Here is a 19,462-nt window from a genome sequence, read left to right as displayed (position 1 = left end):
GCTAGCTTTCTTGCAGTTAGCTAGAGCAGCCTGTGACGTCACCATGCAAACGTCCGCAAAATGTCTTGTAAATCACTCCAGAGGCGTTATCAGGTTCCAAAAACAGTGATTTCTGTTTTAGAAATTTATTTCTTGCTAGTATTTACATAATATATGACAAAGAGGTTATATTTACACACAAACGAAACAGAGTTCGCAGGTAGCTAGACCAGCCACTGACATCGCGGTGCTGCTCTACTCTGATTGGCTGTCACTGTGCCCCTAAAAAAAAAAAAAGAACAGAATGAAACAGAATGTGACTTTTTAACCTCTTAAAATACCTCTTAAAATAGGTCAAGGTTAGCCATCTTTGAACTTGTCCAAGGTCTGTGTCCCAAGAATGTTCCCTGTGAATTTGAAGACTCTGGCAGTAATAGGACTGGACTTATGCTGAGCACAGACAGATGGACGGACAGTCAGATGAATAGAGGCAAAGTCTTCGCAATACCCAATGGACATATTTGATTGCCTCGGGTAACAACATAAATAAATTTACAGCTGTGGTCTTGTCCCACTCACATCCTACACAGTATGCAGCTGTTTAGCCCGTGATGGTCTTAACAATCAAATCTAATAGCAGACCAATTAAATTGTTTTTTGTTCTGCGTGAAATGCTGGGGCCAGAAACATCTAAAAATAGGCCCCAGGTTCAAAAATGTGTGAGTACTCGTTTAACCCTCATCAATCCTGAATCTCTAATCGGTATCGGCACGTCTCACTTAACATTGTGCATAGCCATGTGTTTCGTTTCACGTAAATGCTATCTGTTGACAGCCACTTGACAGGATGACCCCTGGTTTTTTCTGTTTGTGGAGGTTAGAGACAGACATCTAACGTGTGCGAAGAAGAGAGAAGAGATATAGGGAGCAGCTGGAGTTTAAGCACATTGTGTGGGATCCTCGCCCCCCGAACTAATCTAATCAGTCTTTCACCGCTGATAGCGTAAACGTCTGTCGGTCCTGCCGACAAGGACGGAGCATTTCCTGCGCTGCTCTGTGGTACAGCTTGTGAGAATCTTAGGGTGGGCTGAGCTAAGTTAGACATGGCTAGTAGGTGATAACGTTGCGCTGTGGGTGACAGTGGAAAAGGGGAGCAGTGCTGATGTGAAGCTTTTTTTTGGGGGGGGGAGGGGGGCAAAATGGTTTCTAGCTTTCAGCACCTGCAGCTGGAATGCACTATTGGAAAAGGCCCAACACCACGGTTGTGAGGCGTTGGATGTCTGCACTACAAAGCAAGGTGTGTGGAAACAGTCTGTTTACAAGGCTCATCTGGATGGGGCCTAGCTAAGGGTCAACTAGAGGGGAGGGTTTAAAACGAGAGAGGCTCTGTGGAAGGAAGAGGGAAGACCACACTATCCTTCAAAAGGAAAGATGTTGATTTCAGGAATTTCGAGTTTGAGGTTCATGCCTGACTCTCTTTTCGCTCCTGTTCTTCTGCGACCTCAGAATGTCTGCATGTTTAGTGTGTGTAAGAGTTTTCTTGACACCGAGGTCAAATCTGTTGATAGCGAGCACTGAAACATATGTGAACAGAGATCTGGTGTATACATGCATGGCTTTGTTTGTGTGTGTCATCATTGGTGCTAAGGGGTGAGTGGCTGAGAGAAGGAACAGCTAAAATAACATGATGTTATGTGTGTGAGGCCCTTCTTTATCAGGAAGAAAAGTCAGCGTTCTAATCCCTGCTCTCTGTCCGTTATCAGGAAGGAAGGAAATGACTGGACTTATCCAAGACACACGTCGCTGCGATAGCCGTGATAGCTGCCAGGCCCGAGGAATACCAAACATGATGCCATGGTTCGCATTATTGGTGGGGGGAGACCATGCTAATTAAGAACAGCACCTCTCTAAAAGAGGTAAAAACACCACTTCTTGTCCATACTTGCAAATATTCCAGTATATTTCCAAAATTCATTATTGAAAATTATAATTCGATTTCAGGCATCCCTAAAGTGGACTGAGAGGAATGTCTCGGCTGCCTGCCCATATTACAATAACTCATTTACGTCAATAGTCCATGGTATAGTCAGTTAATATTATACAAATAATGAATGTTTATGAGTTCAATGGTAGGAATATTTCACAAGATGAAAGACGGAACATATCATTCAACGAGGCAAAGCCGAGCTGAATGGTTGAATGGTATGTAACATGAATGTTACCTAACATTATCAAATTCAGTTTAGGAAATATTATCTAACTAATGTTGGGGAAAAATCTTAAGATAACATTGGTCAACAACAACAACAAAATTCTTGCATGGACTTTGAGAACTGATTTAGGGTAATTTTGGGTGCTGAATCTGACCTCAGATTTCCTCTATCACATCACATTGTCTTGCAATGTACATGGACCGTATTGATGGATTATGCAAAAGTTCATTCACTCATGAGCTTGATGCCACTAATCATGCACAAAAGCAGCTTCAAAAGCATAGTTTTTTTTAACAAGGTTTGCGAAATGTGAACAAAGAGACATAATATCGTTTATGGTGCAGAAGAGGTTTGCCAGACGGCAGCTTTTGCTTCAGTGCTTCATCACTGAAGAAAATTATAATTCGATTTCAGGCATCCTGAAAGCGGGCGAGACCTTGGCTGAATGTCTCGGCTGCCTGCCTCATTCCAATATTAAAAAAACTTTTACAAACTATTACAAAAGAATTTGAAAAACAAACACCAGATTCAGATTCAGTGCCCCCAAATTACCCAAAATTCCTTGAAAAACTCCATGTAAGAAAAATCGTATCGAGCAGTGTTATGTAATGTAACATTAGCTAATGTTACATAAGCAATACATAACATTAGCTAACTAACGTTTTCCTCATTGTTAGGAATTTAATTTAATTCAATTTAATCAATTTATAACGTGCCAAATCACAACAAAAGTTGCCCGAAGGAGCCTCACACAAAACAGTTCAATTTTAAATAAGTGAGTAAATTAAAAGATTCAATACACAAATAAAAGACACAAGTAAAAGAATAAAACAGATAAAAAAAAACTATTAATAAGAAAGGGAGTAAAAAATATGTTTTTAGTCTTGACTTAAAAATGTTCACGGAATCTGAGTGCCTCGTAGTCATAGGGAGACTGTTTCATAGAGCAGGTGCATGATAAGAGAAGGCTCTTTGAACCACTGACTTCTAGGAACATGAGTTAACTACGTAATGTTAAGTAACATTGCTTAGCGCATGTTCCCTTACGTTAAGGTAACATAAGAAAATCTCAAAGCCGCAGAGTTTTTGACCTTCAAGCTCATTCAAGCTCAAATGGGACGGTAGATTTTGAAACCCTACATACGAGTTCCGATTCATGTCTAATACTAACTATGGGTGTAATATGGTACCATTTAGCCACAATAAATGATCAAAGTTTGACAACCAAGTGATAAGAAAGATCATTACATTGACATCGACATTATTACAAGACAATTCTACTGACATTTTAAAACTGCACATTCAACTCCCCCCCCAAAAAAAAATTCAAAGTGACACCTCTTCACACAGCAACCACCTCTGGCTGACCAGGAACACCAAAACACACAGTGAGTATAAAGAGCGTTAACGCTTACAAACTACTGAAATATGAGCTAAAACCAAATTAAAATGGCTGTTTTTTGCAGTTTCACACATTTTGTAAAAAATGCAATTTCAATTATGAACCTATTAATTTTTCAGTCCCAGGCGGATGTACACTGCATTACCTGTCTCTCCAAGTCTGCCTTTGCTGGTGTCTGTCTGTCAAAGCAGAGAGCAGCGTTTCTGCCATCTCCCTCCTGCAATCTGCTGCTTGGTCTTCCTCTTCCACCATAGCCAGAAAGAGCATCGTCTGAAAACGGAAGCAAACATAAAAATTGCAAAAATACATATACGCATAAAACACAATGCTAAAATGCCCTCTGCAGTATGAACATAAAAATAGGAAACAGAATGTGATATTTTGACCTCTTAAAATAGGTCAAGGTTAGCTATCTTTGAACTTGTCTAAGGTCTGTATCCCAAGAATGTTCCCTGTGAATGTGAAGAGCCTGGCAGTAACAGGACTGGACTAGGGATGCACCGATACCACTTTTTTCCAGACTGAGTACAAGTATAAGTTCATACATCTGGGTACTCGTCGATACCGAGTAACAATATGAATACCATTACAGTTTTATGATGACTTTGAAAACATGTTTTATTCATCAGTTGTTTCTTACTTTTTGACTGTAACTGCTACCAACATCATTATCTTTATTTTTATTTACAAACATTTCACTTATAATCATGCAATTTTTCTTTTTGACTACAACAAATTGTCCTTTAAGATGAATTGTGTGTTTCTTAACAAACATGACACTGCCAGACATCTCACTGCAATGTAACTTGTGGATTTCAGCACTCCAAAATATACAACACCAGGAACAGAACTGAAACTGTCCATCAGTAACTTTATTTATGTTTGTGAGGACTAAAAGCCCGTTTTGAAAATGTGAGGGGCAGATTCTTTTTGATGAAAAGCAGCTTCTCTGTGTTATTTGTTTCTGTTTTTATCTACAATGTGTGACACTGAGCTAAACAGTCTTTCACACACTATTTTTTTAACGTTTAATTAAATACGTACCAGTAACATACCGGTAAGTATTTTTTCCCCAAAGGTGGAACAATGTAAATACTGATGAACACAGCGTGCGCGCACACGCCCACACTATGTTGTGGGGTATCCCCGCACCCCTCGGAGGCAAAACTGAGTAATTTTAACATTATTTATATATATATTTTTTATGGATTATGTGATAATTTCATCACTTGCAGACAGAATCGCCTCATGCCTGTGGTAACTGAGCCATTAACAAGGCGCAGGGACTCATGCAACAGTGCGGCCCGTGGAGGCAAGTGGAGCGCCACAGACATTCAACAAATGGATTACACCTGGAGCAGACCGAGCTGAACTCGCAACGTTCTGGACAGCCACACCAAGGGCTGACACACACCAACCTGATGGACAATCTCCGCCGCTGAAACCGTGATCTTAGTTCTGATGGAGGAACTGTGCCACAAAGTGCCGAACTCACAGAGGAAATTTTTCAGCCATGACAAGGAATGAAAGTACACTCAACAAAAATATAAACGCAACACTTTTGGTTTTGCTCCCATTTTGTATGAGATGAACTCAAAGATCTAAAACTTTTTCCACATACACAATATCACCATTTCCCTCAAATATTGTTCACAAACCTGTCTAAATCTGTGATAGTGAGCACTTCTCCTTTGCTGAGATAATCCATCCCACCTCACAGGTGTGCCATATCAAGATGCTGATTAGACACCATGATTATTGTACAGGTGTGCCTTAGATGGCCCACAATAAAAGGCCACTCTGAAAGGTGGAGTTTTATCACACAGCACAATGCCACAGATGTTGCAAGATTTGAGGGAGCGTGCAATTGGCATGCTGACAGCAGGAATGTCAACCAGAGCTGTTGCTCGTGTATTGAATGTTCATTTCTCTACCATAAGCCGTCTCCAAAGGCGTTTTAGAGAATCTGGCAGTACATCCAACCAGCCTCACAACCGCAAACCACGTGTAACCACACCAGCCCAGGAACTCCACATCCAGCATGTTCACCTCCAAGATCGTCTGAGACCAGCCACTCGGACAGCTGCTGAAACAATCGGTTTGCATAACCAAAGAATGTCTGCAAAAACTGTCAGAAACCGTCTCAGGGAAGCTCATCTGCATGCTCATCGTCCTCATCGGGGTCTCGACCTGACTCCAGTTCGTCGACGTAACCGACTTGAGTGGGCAAATGCTCACATTCGCTGGCGTTTGACACGTTGGAGCAGTGTTCTCTTCACTGATGAATCCCGGTTCACACTGTCCAGGGCAGATGGCAGACAGCGTGTGTGGCGTCGTGTGGGTGAGCGGTTTTCTGATGTCAATGTTGTGGATCGAGTGGCCCATGGTGGCGGTGGGGTTATGGTATGGGCAGGCGTCTGTTATGGACGAAGAACACAGGTGCATTTTATTGATGGCATTTTGAATGCACAGAGATACTGTGACGAGATCCTGAGGCCCATTGTTGTGCCATACATCTAAGAACATCACCTCATGTTGCAGCAGGATAATGCACGGCCCCATGTTGCAAGGATCTGTACACAATTCTTGGAAGCTGAAAATGTCCCAGTTCTTGCATAGCCGGCATACTCACCGGACATGTCACCCATTGAGCATGTTTGGGATGCTCTGGACCGGTGTATACGACTGCGTGTACCAGTTCCTGCCAATATCCAGCAACTTCGCACAGCCATTGAAGAGGAGTGGACCAACATTCCACAGGCCACAATTGACAACCTGATCAACTCTATGCAAAGGAGATGTGTTGCACTGCATGAGGCAAATGGTGGTCACACCAGATACTGACTGGTATCCCCCCCCCCCAATAAAACAAAACTGCACCTTTCAGAGTGGCCTTTTATTGTGGACAGTCTAAGGCACACCTGTGCACTAATCATGGTGTCTAATCAGCATCTTGATATGGCACACCTGTGAGGTGGGATGGATTATCTCAGCAAAGGAGAAGTGCTCACTATCACAGATTTAGACTGGTTTGTGAACAATATTTGAGGGAAATGGTGATATTGTGTATGTGGAAAAAGTTTTAGATCTTTGAGTTCATCTCATACAAAATGGGAGCAAAACCAAAAGTGTTGCATTTATATTTTTGTTGAGTATATATATATATATTGATATCGGTTTAGGTGTGTAGGAATCTATGTGTATATGTGGCAAAGGGTATTACTGGTTGTGGGGAAGAAGGGGTAGGGATAAATAAGCTGATGCTTCACCCTACCCCTTTTCGGACATGTTGGGTACACAGTAGGAACTTTTTTGTTGTTGTCTTTACTGATCTATCTTGTAATTGTTGTTGTATCAAATGTTCGAAATAAACAGTTTTCATTCATTCATTCATTCATTCATTCATTAGATCAATTCTGTTCAAAATTGAACCACTTTATCCTTTGTGAGCATACAACTCTTCCACTGTTTTTAATCCATAGAGGCGCCAAACTGTTTGAGTTAAAAAGTTGTGATTTTGAGTTTGACTTTTTTGATCTCCAAGGCCAAAAGTTCATGCAACCAGTAGGAACCTCATATTAGTCTTTGTAAGCATATGTGTATCATTAAATGATTACTCTGCCGCTTGTGTAAAAACATTCAGGTCAGTTCTGGGAGAACACCCTGGTGCCACCCAGGTCCACATCCATGTTCTCTCACCATGCAAGTGATATGCATCATCTACATAACATTCCTTTAACACAAAGTCATTCCAGTGGTACCAAGGAATCATCCAAAGAGATCTAGTACCAAAGACATCAAGTCCTCACTTTAGGACACTGGTTAGCGTCCAAATCTCACAACCATATAGCAACGCAAGTATATTACTGCTGCACAACTGGTGGGAGAGGAGGTGGACATGCAACATTGCTTGAAAACAGGTTAAAAGGTGGTAACTTTCTCCTGTGGAATCTCACTGAATTGATCAGGTCAACACGTGTGAGCATGGCAGCCGACTGCTCCAAGACCTCTAAACACCTGGACCTTCATTCTACTGCAGCGGTATCGGCATCGCCAATCACCTCTGTCCAAGAACCTCATGACTACATAAGTACATCCCAGGAGTCACCCAAACTCAAAGACCGTCACTGCAGTTATCGATGCAACATCAAGACTTAGGCTCAAATTTTGACCTTGCCCTGTTACAGATTTTTCTCAAGATCAGAAGAATGTATCCATGACTGATCCTCAAACATGCCACCAAGGTTGGTCCAAATCAGATGAAAATACATAGAGTTATTTTGTTCACACAGATGGATGAACACACGACCGAATCCGATATCCTCCACATGCATTACTGTTACACACAAGTGTAATTGCAATCTAGAAGGCTGTCACTTACACAAACTGACCATCTATTCACAAATGCCATTAGAGAGATCCCATAATCCCTTAGCGATTCACCCATTTACACATCATGCAACATGGAAAACAAATACATAGAAACAGTGGCGGATGTAGGCTTTTCCCAAGACAGAGGCCATGCAGGTGCCACATATACACACTTTCACAACTCCCTGTTCTGTAAGGTGTATATGTGGGTGATTCTTAGACTACGGGCACTTATTATGTCCTTTGATCATATTGTATGAAAAACAGAAAAAAGGGGAAATTTCACACTTTTATAGCTATCTTTACAATGAAAGTGTGTTAAGAAATCTGTTCTAGTAGTCTATGATGACTTTTTCACCTTTTTTCAGCATCATTATATGCAAATATTGCCGTTTTGTGCTTGTCCCACACCCAGACTTTTGATCTTCAATGATAAAAATGAATGGTAAAGAAACATTTTTTCTAATGTTTTAAAATATCTCTGAATAAAATATCAGTAAAATAATCAAAACATAATTGGGGTATTCAATGTCATACAACTGTTGTGATTTTTTTTAAGCAAAATGTAGTTGTCCCACACTATTGCCGTAATTTCCACCACAACACTGTAATGTCCCTTTAAACAGTTTGTATGAAAGATTGTTTGGGTAGTTTCTATGGAGATAAACAGTGACATCAGAGCACATGTATATAGCGCCAAATCACAACAAACAGTTGCCCCAAGGCGCTTTATATTGTAAGGCAATGGTGTGGTGGAAATTACATTTACAAGGCCAATAGTGCCCATAGTTAAAGAATCACCCATGTACATTTCACAATCCCTTTGTTTGCCAGTGGCTCCAGATTCAGATTTAAGGAAATATCCATCATTAAATACACTTTACAAATTGTTCCTTGTTCAAACACTCTGCCTATTTTTTAAAAGCTCTTAATGTTCATATTTATTTAAACTGTGGTGCATAAATTAATGCAGTTCTTGTTTTTCTACAGGTGACATGTGGGAACCACACAGTCATTTTACAATACATAAGGATTTATTTGAGTTTTGAGAAGGTAGGGGCACTTCAGAGGCCAATCACATTTCAGTTGGAGCCAGTGCCCCTCTGGCCCTGTCTCTGGATCCGCCCCTGTAAAAAACAATGTCTTCATAAAATAGGTGCTAAACATAGTGTTTTGTTAATGAATATCCAATTATATTGCTATTTTGTTCTATTTTCCCTTTGGGCAAAGTTTAAACTGCTTTTGAAACCTGCATTTCACTTCTCTGAGTCCAGACACCGTTATAACATCTGCATAATGGCGACATACAGTAAGTCTGGTATAAAGTCGGTTTCACATCAGAGGATGGACAAATTACACCCAATATTAGAGTGTGAGTCAATTAATCACGTCCTGCACAGCACAGTGTAATGTGTGAGTATCCCCCTGTTGAACATGAATTACAGGCTGGCTTAAAGTGTGACGTGGCACATCACTGCTAATCTGAGACATCCTGGCAAACCTTCGCCTCCAAGTCCTTGACATCCTCTAAGCTGGTTGAGAAGGAAGTCAAATGAAAAAGGATCTGGCAGCTCAAATTAAATGCAGTGCTGTCAGCCACACTCAAATCCTTCTTTCCCATCAACCGTCTTCCTCTTTTTCTCTACCCTTTGTAGACTATCTTGCTCATTTTCTCTGAATATCCTTAATGTCCCCCCCACCCCTCTCCTTGGCTCTAAGAAATGATGGATCTGTAACTCTGACTGACTCTGATGCCTTGTTAAGAACAGTCTCTTCCTGTCAAATCCACCAGTCAAGCGCGTTCACGTCTTCCCATTAACAGTCGCTCACCTTCTCAGTCATGCTCCCTTCTTCTCAGAAAAAAAACTCACAATGTAAGGGAACCTTCATTTCATCTTTCAATCTTTTTAATCCCTTTCCTGACAATCCACCTGTCTGTCTTAATTCACGTGATGATAGGTTTGGATAGTCTGCGTGTGCATTTCCAAAAGAAAGCAGCGTGGTTTGCAGACAGAGTAATATGCTTACCACCTAAAACCAATCGGGACAAGTGTCAAAACACGTGGAAGTGTGTGACTGATCACACCTGACTCTGAGGAGACACCAAAGATTAAGGTGACCAGGAGGAAGCAGATCTAGCTGTGCTCGCTATGGCAACTGTACCTTTCAGTTTGAATCAAACCCTGCCCTCCTGGGATGACTGACAGAGTAAGAAACTGCCATAAAGTGTGTTCAGAGTGTATCACCATCTCAGCTGGCAGGCGTTGTATCAACATACCAGCCGGGTGTTTCAGGCAGTTCACAGTTGATCTAAAACCACAGACTGTAAATACACTGGACAAATCCTCTGTGACATAACACAAAAGGTTTTCTGGTGACCAGATTTGAAGCTCAAATGGGGCGGTTTCAAATTTCGCCATCTTGGCACTGCCTGAATACAGCTAACTCCCAGCCAACCCCTAAATGGGTTAAAGAGGTGGATCATGGGAAAGAATGGCATGACCTGTGCAGGACGAATAGAGCCCAAAAACACCCCATCCTAGGGTTACCAAACTAGCTCAAGCTAACTGGCTAATCTTGGATTGGGTGTTTGATTAACAAATTTTTTTTCAGCAGGGATGTTGGTTTTCATCATGGGTATGTGTATCAAAAATGATGACCGGAATATTTCCTTAGTAAATGTGTAGTAATAGTAAAGAAAACATCACCAAGCTATCAATACCTTCTAATTAGCATTAACAGTGCTAATATACAAATGAAATAATAAGAAAATGGCACTTAAAAGAAATATTGGAACACTGATTTAAATACAATTCAATTTACTGTGATTATACAGCGCATGGAGCATGTACAACAAAAAGTATTACGCACGACTAAAACAGGTTCAATCCTAATACATAAATCAATACACCAGTGTGCATGTGTGCATTGGTATCTATATCTATTGATATATATACCCCAGTATATCACTATAGCAGTCCATGCCTACAATTAACCCCACAGCAAAAAGGAAATAAAAAAGCTTTAGTAGCTTTACTGTCATTATACTGCAGGTCAGACAACAACAATATAACAAATTTAATATACATCCCTTTTCAAGTGTCCATCTATACTGCTTGTTTGACCACAGGTCACTATGACCACTGGACGTGAGAAGCACCTGGATGTTGAGTTCCAACATATCTTCCTTTACATGCTTGACAATTCTTTGTTGTGCTTTGTTTATTTATTTATTTTTTTGTCATTGTTAGTGTGGCCAAAGCAGACAGTCACGTCTAAAAATCTGGTCTGCATGAGGTTTCTTCCTAAAATCAAAAAAGGTTAGACTTTACACTTGTGAAGTACCTTGGAGCAACTTATGTTGCGATTTGAAGAAAAAGGGCCTTTACTGTCATTGTACAATGAAATTTGTCCCCTAAATTTACCCCATCGTAATTACAGTTAGACACGATCCAACCACTAGGAGCAGTAGGTAGACACAGTCCACTTGCCATGCCACGCTTGGCACTATTAGTGCAGCAGATAAGAGAATATTTAGAGCAGAATCCTGCAAATGGTGATAAAAGCATCAAATTCAGTAGAAATACTCCTTAGACATTCCTCTTTTGAAAAAAACGATTGGCCACTTGGATTTTCAGTCAGCGTTCAGGTAGAGGTCAACTGAAGAATTACACAGGGGTCAAAATTAAAAGATGCTCCAATCATATTGAAACCTATACCACATTATTTACCTGATCATAAAGATTCCAAAAAGGTATAGTTTGGACTATCTGTGACTGAATTCTATGGAGTAATGGGATAAAAACAGCAAGAATGGTGAAAAAGGTCAGTGTCAGTTTGTACAGGGGTCAAAAGTTAACATTGCTCCAATTTTGGTAAAAAGTGATGCAAATTATTAGTTGATTTAACAGGGTTTTAAAAAGGAATAGTTTGGACCATGTATCATGCTTAGTTATCATGTTACGGGGTAACATATGTCACATGTCATAGAATCCAGTGGACGTTGACCTTGTTTGACCTTTACCTTGCAGACCAAGCATTCAACACTGTCAAAACTACTCCATTTATTAATCCTATTAGCTCAACCAATAATTTGCATCACTTTTAACCAACATTTTTGGAGCAACTTTAACTTTTGATCCCTGTACAAACTGAAACTGACCTTTGTCACCATTTTTGCTGTTTTTATCCCATAACTCCATAGAATTCAGTCACAGATAGTCCAAACTATACCTTTTTGGAATCTTTATGATCAAGCAAATAATGTGGTATAGTTTTCAATATGATTGGAGCATCTTTTAATTTTAACCACTGTGTAATTCTTCAACTGACCTGACCACCGATTGAAAATTCAAGTGGCCAATCGGTTTTTTCAAAAGAGGAATGTCTAAGGAGTATTTCTGCCAAATTTGATGCTTTTATTACCATTTGCATGATTGTTTCAGTTATCTGCTGCACTATATATAAATAAGCTGAATTGAATAGAAAGTCATATTATCTCAGATATTTGTAATAAAATGCTCAGAAAGGACAAACACAGTTAAGCCCACAGCAGCTAGCAGCCACCGCTAGCAGGGCTCTGAACACACACTAGCTGTTACTCAAAATGGCCATAACTTTGTGACGTCAATTCAATTTAATTATATAGCACCAAATCAGAACAAAGCTGCTGCAAGGCACTTCACATGGGCAAGACCTAACCTTACCAACTCCCCTGAGCAAGCACATGGGTGAAAGTGGTAAGGAAGAACTCCCTCTGGCATTTTTCAGGAAGAAACCTCAAGCAGACCAGATACAGAGGAATAACCTACTGCTTAGACTAGGGCTGGGCAATGAGGGCCAAGACACTGCAGGTTTTCCTTGCAACCAATCACCTCAGCATGTGGGTTGCTGATGAGCTTCTTCCATGAACATAAACACCTGATTGTCAATGAAATCACCTGCTAAGACACCTGATCTTTAATAAAATCACCTGCTGAGGTGCCCTTCATAGCACGATTGCCCACCCCTGGCTTTGACCAATCTAACAGATACAAAGTTACAACAGATACAAAGTTACAAGCCCACTGAATCCAAGATGTTGATTTCAAGACCACAAAAACTTCTTCCTTCCTCTGGCTAAAAGGCAATGACAGGTGCCAGGCTGGTTTTATGTTATGGCCACAACATAACTATGATGAATTAATTGACTTTATCCCCATTATGCCCCTTTATCCTCATCGTGCCCCTTTGTGGCAAGCACGCTAATATTTCCCACCATATGTAAATAACATGGTGTCACTGTCAATCTAAGCCTGAAATTTGGTAGACCTGAATATGATGAAAGTTGAGGGAAATTGTATTATGGGCAAGGAACAGCTGGTCAAATGTCAGTGTTGATCAAAATCATTTTCATTTATTTATTCATTCACTTTTCTACGTCTTTCATTAATTGCTTTAATATTGCAAAATACATTTTTCCTTGCTGGGGTGAAAAAAAATAGCAAGCCAGGCTGATGAGGTTTCACCCCAGACCCAAACTTAAAGTGTAGGTGACATGATATGCAATTTTTTTTAAAGTATTTAAGACTAAAATTAAACAACAGTTTGAAATTGATCCTTTCCTGGTGCACAGTTACTGAAGAGATAAATATTTGGATTTTGAACTGCGCGCTACTGAAAACCAGGAACTGCCTGGCGAGTCCCGACACTGGAGGAGGAGGAGGAAGTGATATCAGTGCGGGAACCATTACCTTAATAGTCCCATTAATTTATGGATTAATTTATGAATGTTTACAGGCTACTGACAGCCCCGTTTAAACCAAGTGATTCTGGTCGGTAATGCACATTTTTTATATGTGTCAGAACGGTTAATTCTCACCAGCAGAATCCTTTTGATTGGCAGGTGGAATAATTAAACTGATGAGCGCACACGCACAGTGTCGTGCGGATTCTCCACTCCACACAGAGACAAAACGGAGTATTTTCACATTATTTTCACCGCGTGCAGACTGAGACATGAGGACCAGATGAGGAGCTGTGAGTCTTTTAACTTGCACTGCAAAGCGGGCTGCGGTGGAACAAGAAAGATTCGATCCATCAGCCGCAGACGCAATGAACAGATTACACCTGCAGTTGACTGTGCCGGTCCCGTATCAGTACAGCAGAGACTTGACCCATCATGGATTTTTCTTCAGCCAGGACAATGAATTAAATTAGTTTCAGACGTTTTAATCAGAATGAAGGTGATCTCACTGAAACGGACAGGTAAGACTATATTATTTACTCCTTGTGTGAATGGTTTTAATATTTAATAATAACGTGTTATGCTACTAATGTACAGTACATTAACTGTATTCAAGAAGGAAACAATATTTATTTTAAAAATAGCTTATATGTTCAGTCCCTTGTGACATTTTTCAAATTTCAAATGTATGTACCTGTTTCTAAGAAAAAAAAAAAAAAAAAATCCACACTTCATCATCACTTTTTTCTGTCACAGATAGTAAAACTATTTTTTAATCAGTTGATTAGACCAAAGAGCTGCCAAAAAAGTATCACTTCGACTCGCATGCCCAAATCGCCTGCAGTATTTATTTATTTATTTTATAATCACCATGTGTTCTGAACTCTGCAACTATCATCACTGTTGTCAGACTGAAGGTTTTCCTCCAAAGTTTAGTCTCCCTCATTGTCATCTAAATAAGGCTCAAAACCATAAGGCTGTGTCCTCACAGTTTCTTCAGAAACACATTCAGACTGGACGTTAAAAAAAAGCTCACTAGAAAAAAATCATCCAAAAACAGCTCGACCTCCACTGTGTTTGCAATTGCTCTTGCTTGCCTCTACTGGTGGTTGGCTCTCACTGCGGTATTATATCACTTCCTGTTTCGGAGCACAGCGGTGTTTTGCTGTATCTGTTAGCTGTTTAATCTGCGTTGTTAGATTGATCTAGTTAACTAGATAACGATTTGTTTCACAGTGTAATCTTCACGTGCCTTAACTAAAGCACTCCCTCTGCTGAATCACCTCTAAATTATTTACACATTATTCACTTTGTGTGTTTTTAGGAATCCGCTAGCTTAGCGCAGCTACTAGCTCTTAGCCGGTTTAGCATGGCGGCTTCTCCTGTCTCTCCCGCACTTTTCTGCTCTGGCTGTGAAATGTTTAGTTATTCCTCGGCCTCCTTTAGCAGTAATGGTACTTGTAATAAGTGTAGCTTATTCGTAGCTTTGGAGGCCAGGCTGGGCGAATTGGAGACTCGGCTCCGCACCGTGGAAAATTCTACAGCTAGCCAGGCCCCTGTAGTCGGTGCGGACCAAGGTAGCTTAGCCGCCGTTAGTTTCCCTCTGGCAGATCCTGAGCAGCCGGGAAAGCAGGCCGACTGGGTGACTGTGAGGAGGAAGCGTAGTTCTAAACATTTCTAACCGTTTTTCCCCACTCGACGACACACCCGCCGAGGATCAAACTCTGGTTATTGGCGACTCTGTTTTGAGAAATGTGAAGTTAGCGACACCAGCAACCATAGTCAATTGTCTTCCGGGGGCCAGAGCAGGCGACATTGAAGGAAATTTGAAACTGCTGGCTAAGGCTAAGCGTAAATTTGGTAAGATTGTAATTCACGTCGGCAGTAATGACACCCGGTTACGCCAATCAGAGGTCACTAAAATTAACATTGAATCGTGTGTAACTTTGCAAAAACAATGTCAGACTCTGTAGTTTTCTCTGGGCCCGTCCCCAATCGGACCGGGAGTGACATGTTTAGCCTCATGTCCTCCTTGAATTGCTGGCTGTCTGAGTGGTGTCCAAAAAATGAGGTGGGCTTCATAGGTAATTGGCAAAGCTTCTGGGGAAAACCTGGTCTTGTTAGGAGAGACGGCATCCATCCCACTTTGGATGGAGCAGCTCTCATTTCTAGAAATCTGGCCAATTTTCTTAAATCCTCCAAACCGTGACTATCCAGGGTTGGGACCAGGAAGCAGAGCTGTAGTCTTACACACCTCTCTGCAGCTTCTCTCCCCCTGCCATCCCCTCATTACCCCATCCCTGTAGAGACGGTGCCTGCTCCCAGACCACCAATAACCAGCAAAAATCTATTTAAGCATAAAAATTCAAAAGAAAAAATAATATAGCACCTTCAACTGCACCACAGACTAAAACAGTTAAATGTGGTCTATTAAACATTAGGTCTCTCTCTTCTAAGTCCCTGTTAGTAAATGATATAATAATTGATCAACATATTGATTTATTCTGCCTTACAGAAACCTGGTTACAGCAGGATGAATATGTTAGTTTAAATGAGTCAACACCCCCGAGTCACACTAACTGCCAGAATGCTCGTAGCACGGGCCGAGGCGGAGGATTAGCAGCAATCTTCCATTCCAGCTTATTAATTAATCAAAAACCCAGACAGAGCTTTAATTCATTTGAAAGCTTGACTCTTAGTCTTGTCCATCCAAATTGGAAGTCCCAAAAACCAGTTTTATTTGTTATTATCTATCGTCCACCTGGTCGTTACTGTGAGTTTCTCTGTGAATTTTCAGACCTTTTGTCTGACTTAGTGCTTAGCTCAGATAAGATAATTATAGTGGGCGATTTTAACATCCACACAGATGCTGAGAATGACAGCCTCAACACCGCATTTAATCTATTATTAGACTCAACTGGCTTTGCTCAAAATGTAAATGAGTCCACCCACCACTTTAATCATATCTTAGATCTTGTTCTGACTTATGGTATGGAAATTGAAGACTTAACAGTATTCCCTGAAAACTCCCTTCTGTCTGATCATTTCTTAATAACATTTACATTTACTCTGATGGACTACCCAGCAGTGGGGAATAAGTTTCATTACACTAGAAGTCTTTCAGAAAGCGCTGTAACTAGGTTTAAGGATATGATTCCTTCTTTATGTTCTCTAATGCCATATACCAACACAGTGCAGAGTAGCTACCTAAACTCTGTAAGTGAGATAGAGTATCTCGTCAATAGTTTTACATCCTCATTGAAGACAACTTTGGATGCTGTAGCTCCTCTGAAAAAGAGAGCTTTAAATCAGAAGTGCCTGACTCCGTGGTATAACTCACAAACTCGCAGCTTAAAGCAGATAACCCGTAAGTTGGAGAGGAAATGGCGTCTCACTAATTTAGAAGATCTTCACTTAGCCTGGAAAAAGTCTGTTGCTCTATAAAAAAAGCCCTCCGTAAAGCTAGGACATCTTACTACTCATCACTAATTGAAGAAAATAAGAACAACCCCAGGTTTCTTTTCAGCACTGTAGCCAGGCTGACAAAGAGTCAGAGCTCTATTGAGCCGAGTATTCCTTTAACTTTAACTAGTAATGACTTCATGACTTTCTTTGCTAATAAAATTTTAACTATTAGAGAAAAAATTACTCATAACCATCCCAAAGACGTATCGTTATCTTTGGCTGCTTTCAGTGATGCCGGTATTTGGTTAGACTCTTTCTCTCCGATTGTTCTGTCTGAGTTATTTTCATTAGTTACTTCATCCAAACCATCAACATGGCTATTAGACCCCATTCCTACCAGGCTGCTCAAGGAAGCCCTACCATTATTTAATGCTTCGATCTTAAATATGATCAATCTATCTTTATTAGTTGGTTATGTACCACAGGCTTTTAAGGATATGATTCCTTCTTTATGTTCTCTAATGCCATATACCAACACAGTGCAGAGTAGCTACCTAAACTCTTAAGTAATTAAACCATTACTTAAAAAGCCATCACTTGACGCAGCTATCTTAGCTAATTATAGGCCAATCTCCAACCTTCCTTTTCTCTCAAACATTCTTGAAAGGGTAGTTGTAAAACAGCTAACTGATCATCTGCAGAGGAATGGTCTATTTGAAGAGTTTCAGTCAGGTTTTAGAATTCATCATAGTACAGAAACAGCATTAGTGAAGGTTACAAATGATCTTCTTATGGCCTCAGACAGTGGACTCATCTCTGTGCTTGTTCTGTTACACCTCAGTGCTGCTTTTGATACTGTTGACCATAAAATTTTATTACAGAGATTAGTGCATGCCATAGGTATTAAAGGCACTGCGCTGCGGTGGTTTGAATCATATTTATCTAATAGATTACAATTTGTTCATGTAAATGGGGAATCTTCTTCACAGACTAAGGTTAATTATGGAGTTCCACAAGGTTCTGTGCTAGGACCAATTTTATTCACTTTATACATGCTTCCCTTAGGCAGTATTATTAGACGGCATTGCTTAAATTTTCATTGTTACGCAGATGGTACCCAGCTTTATCTATCCATGAAGCCAGAGGACACACACCAATTAGCTAAACTGCAGGATTGTCTTACAGACATAAAGACATGGATGACCTCTAATTTCCTGCTTTTAAACTCAGATAAAACTGAAGTTATTGTACTTGGCCCCACAAATCTTAGAAACATGGTGTCTAACCAGATCCTTACTCTGGATGGCATTACCCTGACCTCCAGTAATACTGTGAGAAATCTTGGAGTCATTTTTGATCAGGATATGTCATTCAATGCGCATATTAAACAAATATGTAGGACTGCTTTTTTGCATTTACGCAATATCTCTAAAATTAGAAAGGTCTTGTCTCAGAGTGATGCTGAAAAACTAATTCATGCATTTATTTCCTCTAGGCTGGACTATTGTAATTCATTATTATCAGGTTGTCCTAAAAGTTCCCTGAAAAGCCTTCAGTTAATTCAAAATGCTGCAGCTAGAGTACTAACGGGGACTAGAAGGAGAGAGCATATCTCACCCATATTGGCCTCTCTTCATTGGCTTCCTGTTAATTCTAGAATAGAATTTAAAATTCTTCTTCTTACTTATAAGGTTTTGAATAATCAGGTCCCATCTTATCTTAGGGACCTCATAGTATCATATCACCCCAATAGAGCGCTTCGCTCTCAGACTGCAGGCTTACTTGTAGTTCCTAGGGTTTGTAACAGTAGAATGGGAGGCAGAGCCTTCAGCTTTCAGGCTCCTCTCCTGTGGAACCAGCTCCCAATTCAGATCAGGGAGACAGACACCCTCTCTACTTTTAAGATTAGGCTTAAAACTTTCCTTTTTGCTAAAGCTTATAGTTAGGGCTGGATCAGGTGACCCTGAACCATCCCTTAGTTATGCTGCTATAGACTTAGACTGCTGGGGGGTTCCCATGATGCACTGAGTGTTTCTTTCTCTTTTTGCTCTGTATGCACCACTCTGCATTTAATCATTAGTGATTGATCTCTGCTCCCCTCCACAGCATGTCCTTTTCCTGGTTCCCCTCCCTCAGCCCCAACCAGTCCCAGCAGAAGACTGCCCCTCCCTGAGCCTGGTTCTGTTGGCGGTTTCTTCCTGTTAAAAGGGAGTTTTTCCTTCCCACTGTCGCCAAGTGCTTGCTCACAGGGGGTCGTTTTGACCGTTGGGGTTTTTACGTAATTATTGTATGGCCTTGCCTTACAATATAAATTGCCTTGGGGCAACTGTTTGTTGTGATTTGGCGCTATATAAATAAAATTGATTGA

At 40.5% G+C, this 19,462-nt stretch overlaps 1 protein-coding gene across 1 annotated transcript in view; it reads right to left on the bottom strand.

Annotated features, from left to right (window-relative positions):
* The window catches only part of fto (FTO alpha-ketoglutarate dependent dioxygenase), a 395,093-nt gene that overhangs the window by 191,720 nt on the left and 183,911 nt on the right, over positions 1–19,462 (bottom strand). The window contains 1 exon segment of the mRNA XM_034186276.1: positions 3,739–3,863. Coding sequence (XP_034042167.1) covers positions 3,739–3,863 — 125 coding nt within the window.

Source organism: Thalassophryne amazonica, chromosome 2, assembly GCF_902500255.1.
Source record: "Thalassophryne amazonica chromosome 2, fThaAma1.1, whole genome shotgun sequence".
Lineage (NCBI taxonomy): Eukaryota > Metazoa > Chordata > Actinopteri > Batrachoidiformes > Batrachoididae > Thalassophryne > Thalassophryne amazonica.
Note: the sequence above shows the minus strand (reverse complement) of the source record. Positions and strands in the feature narration are given on the sequence as shown.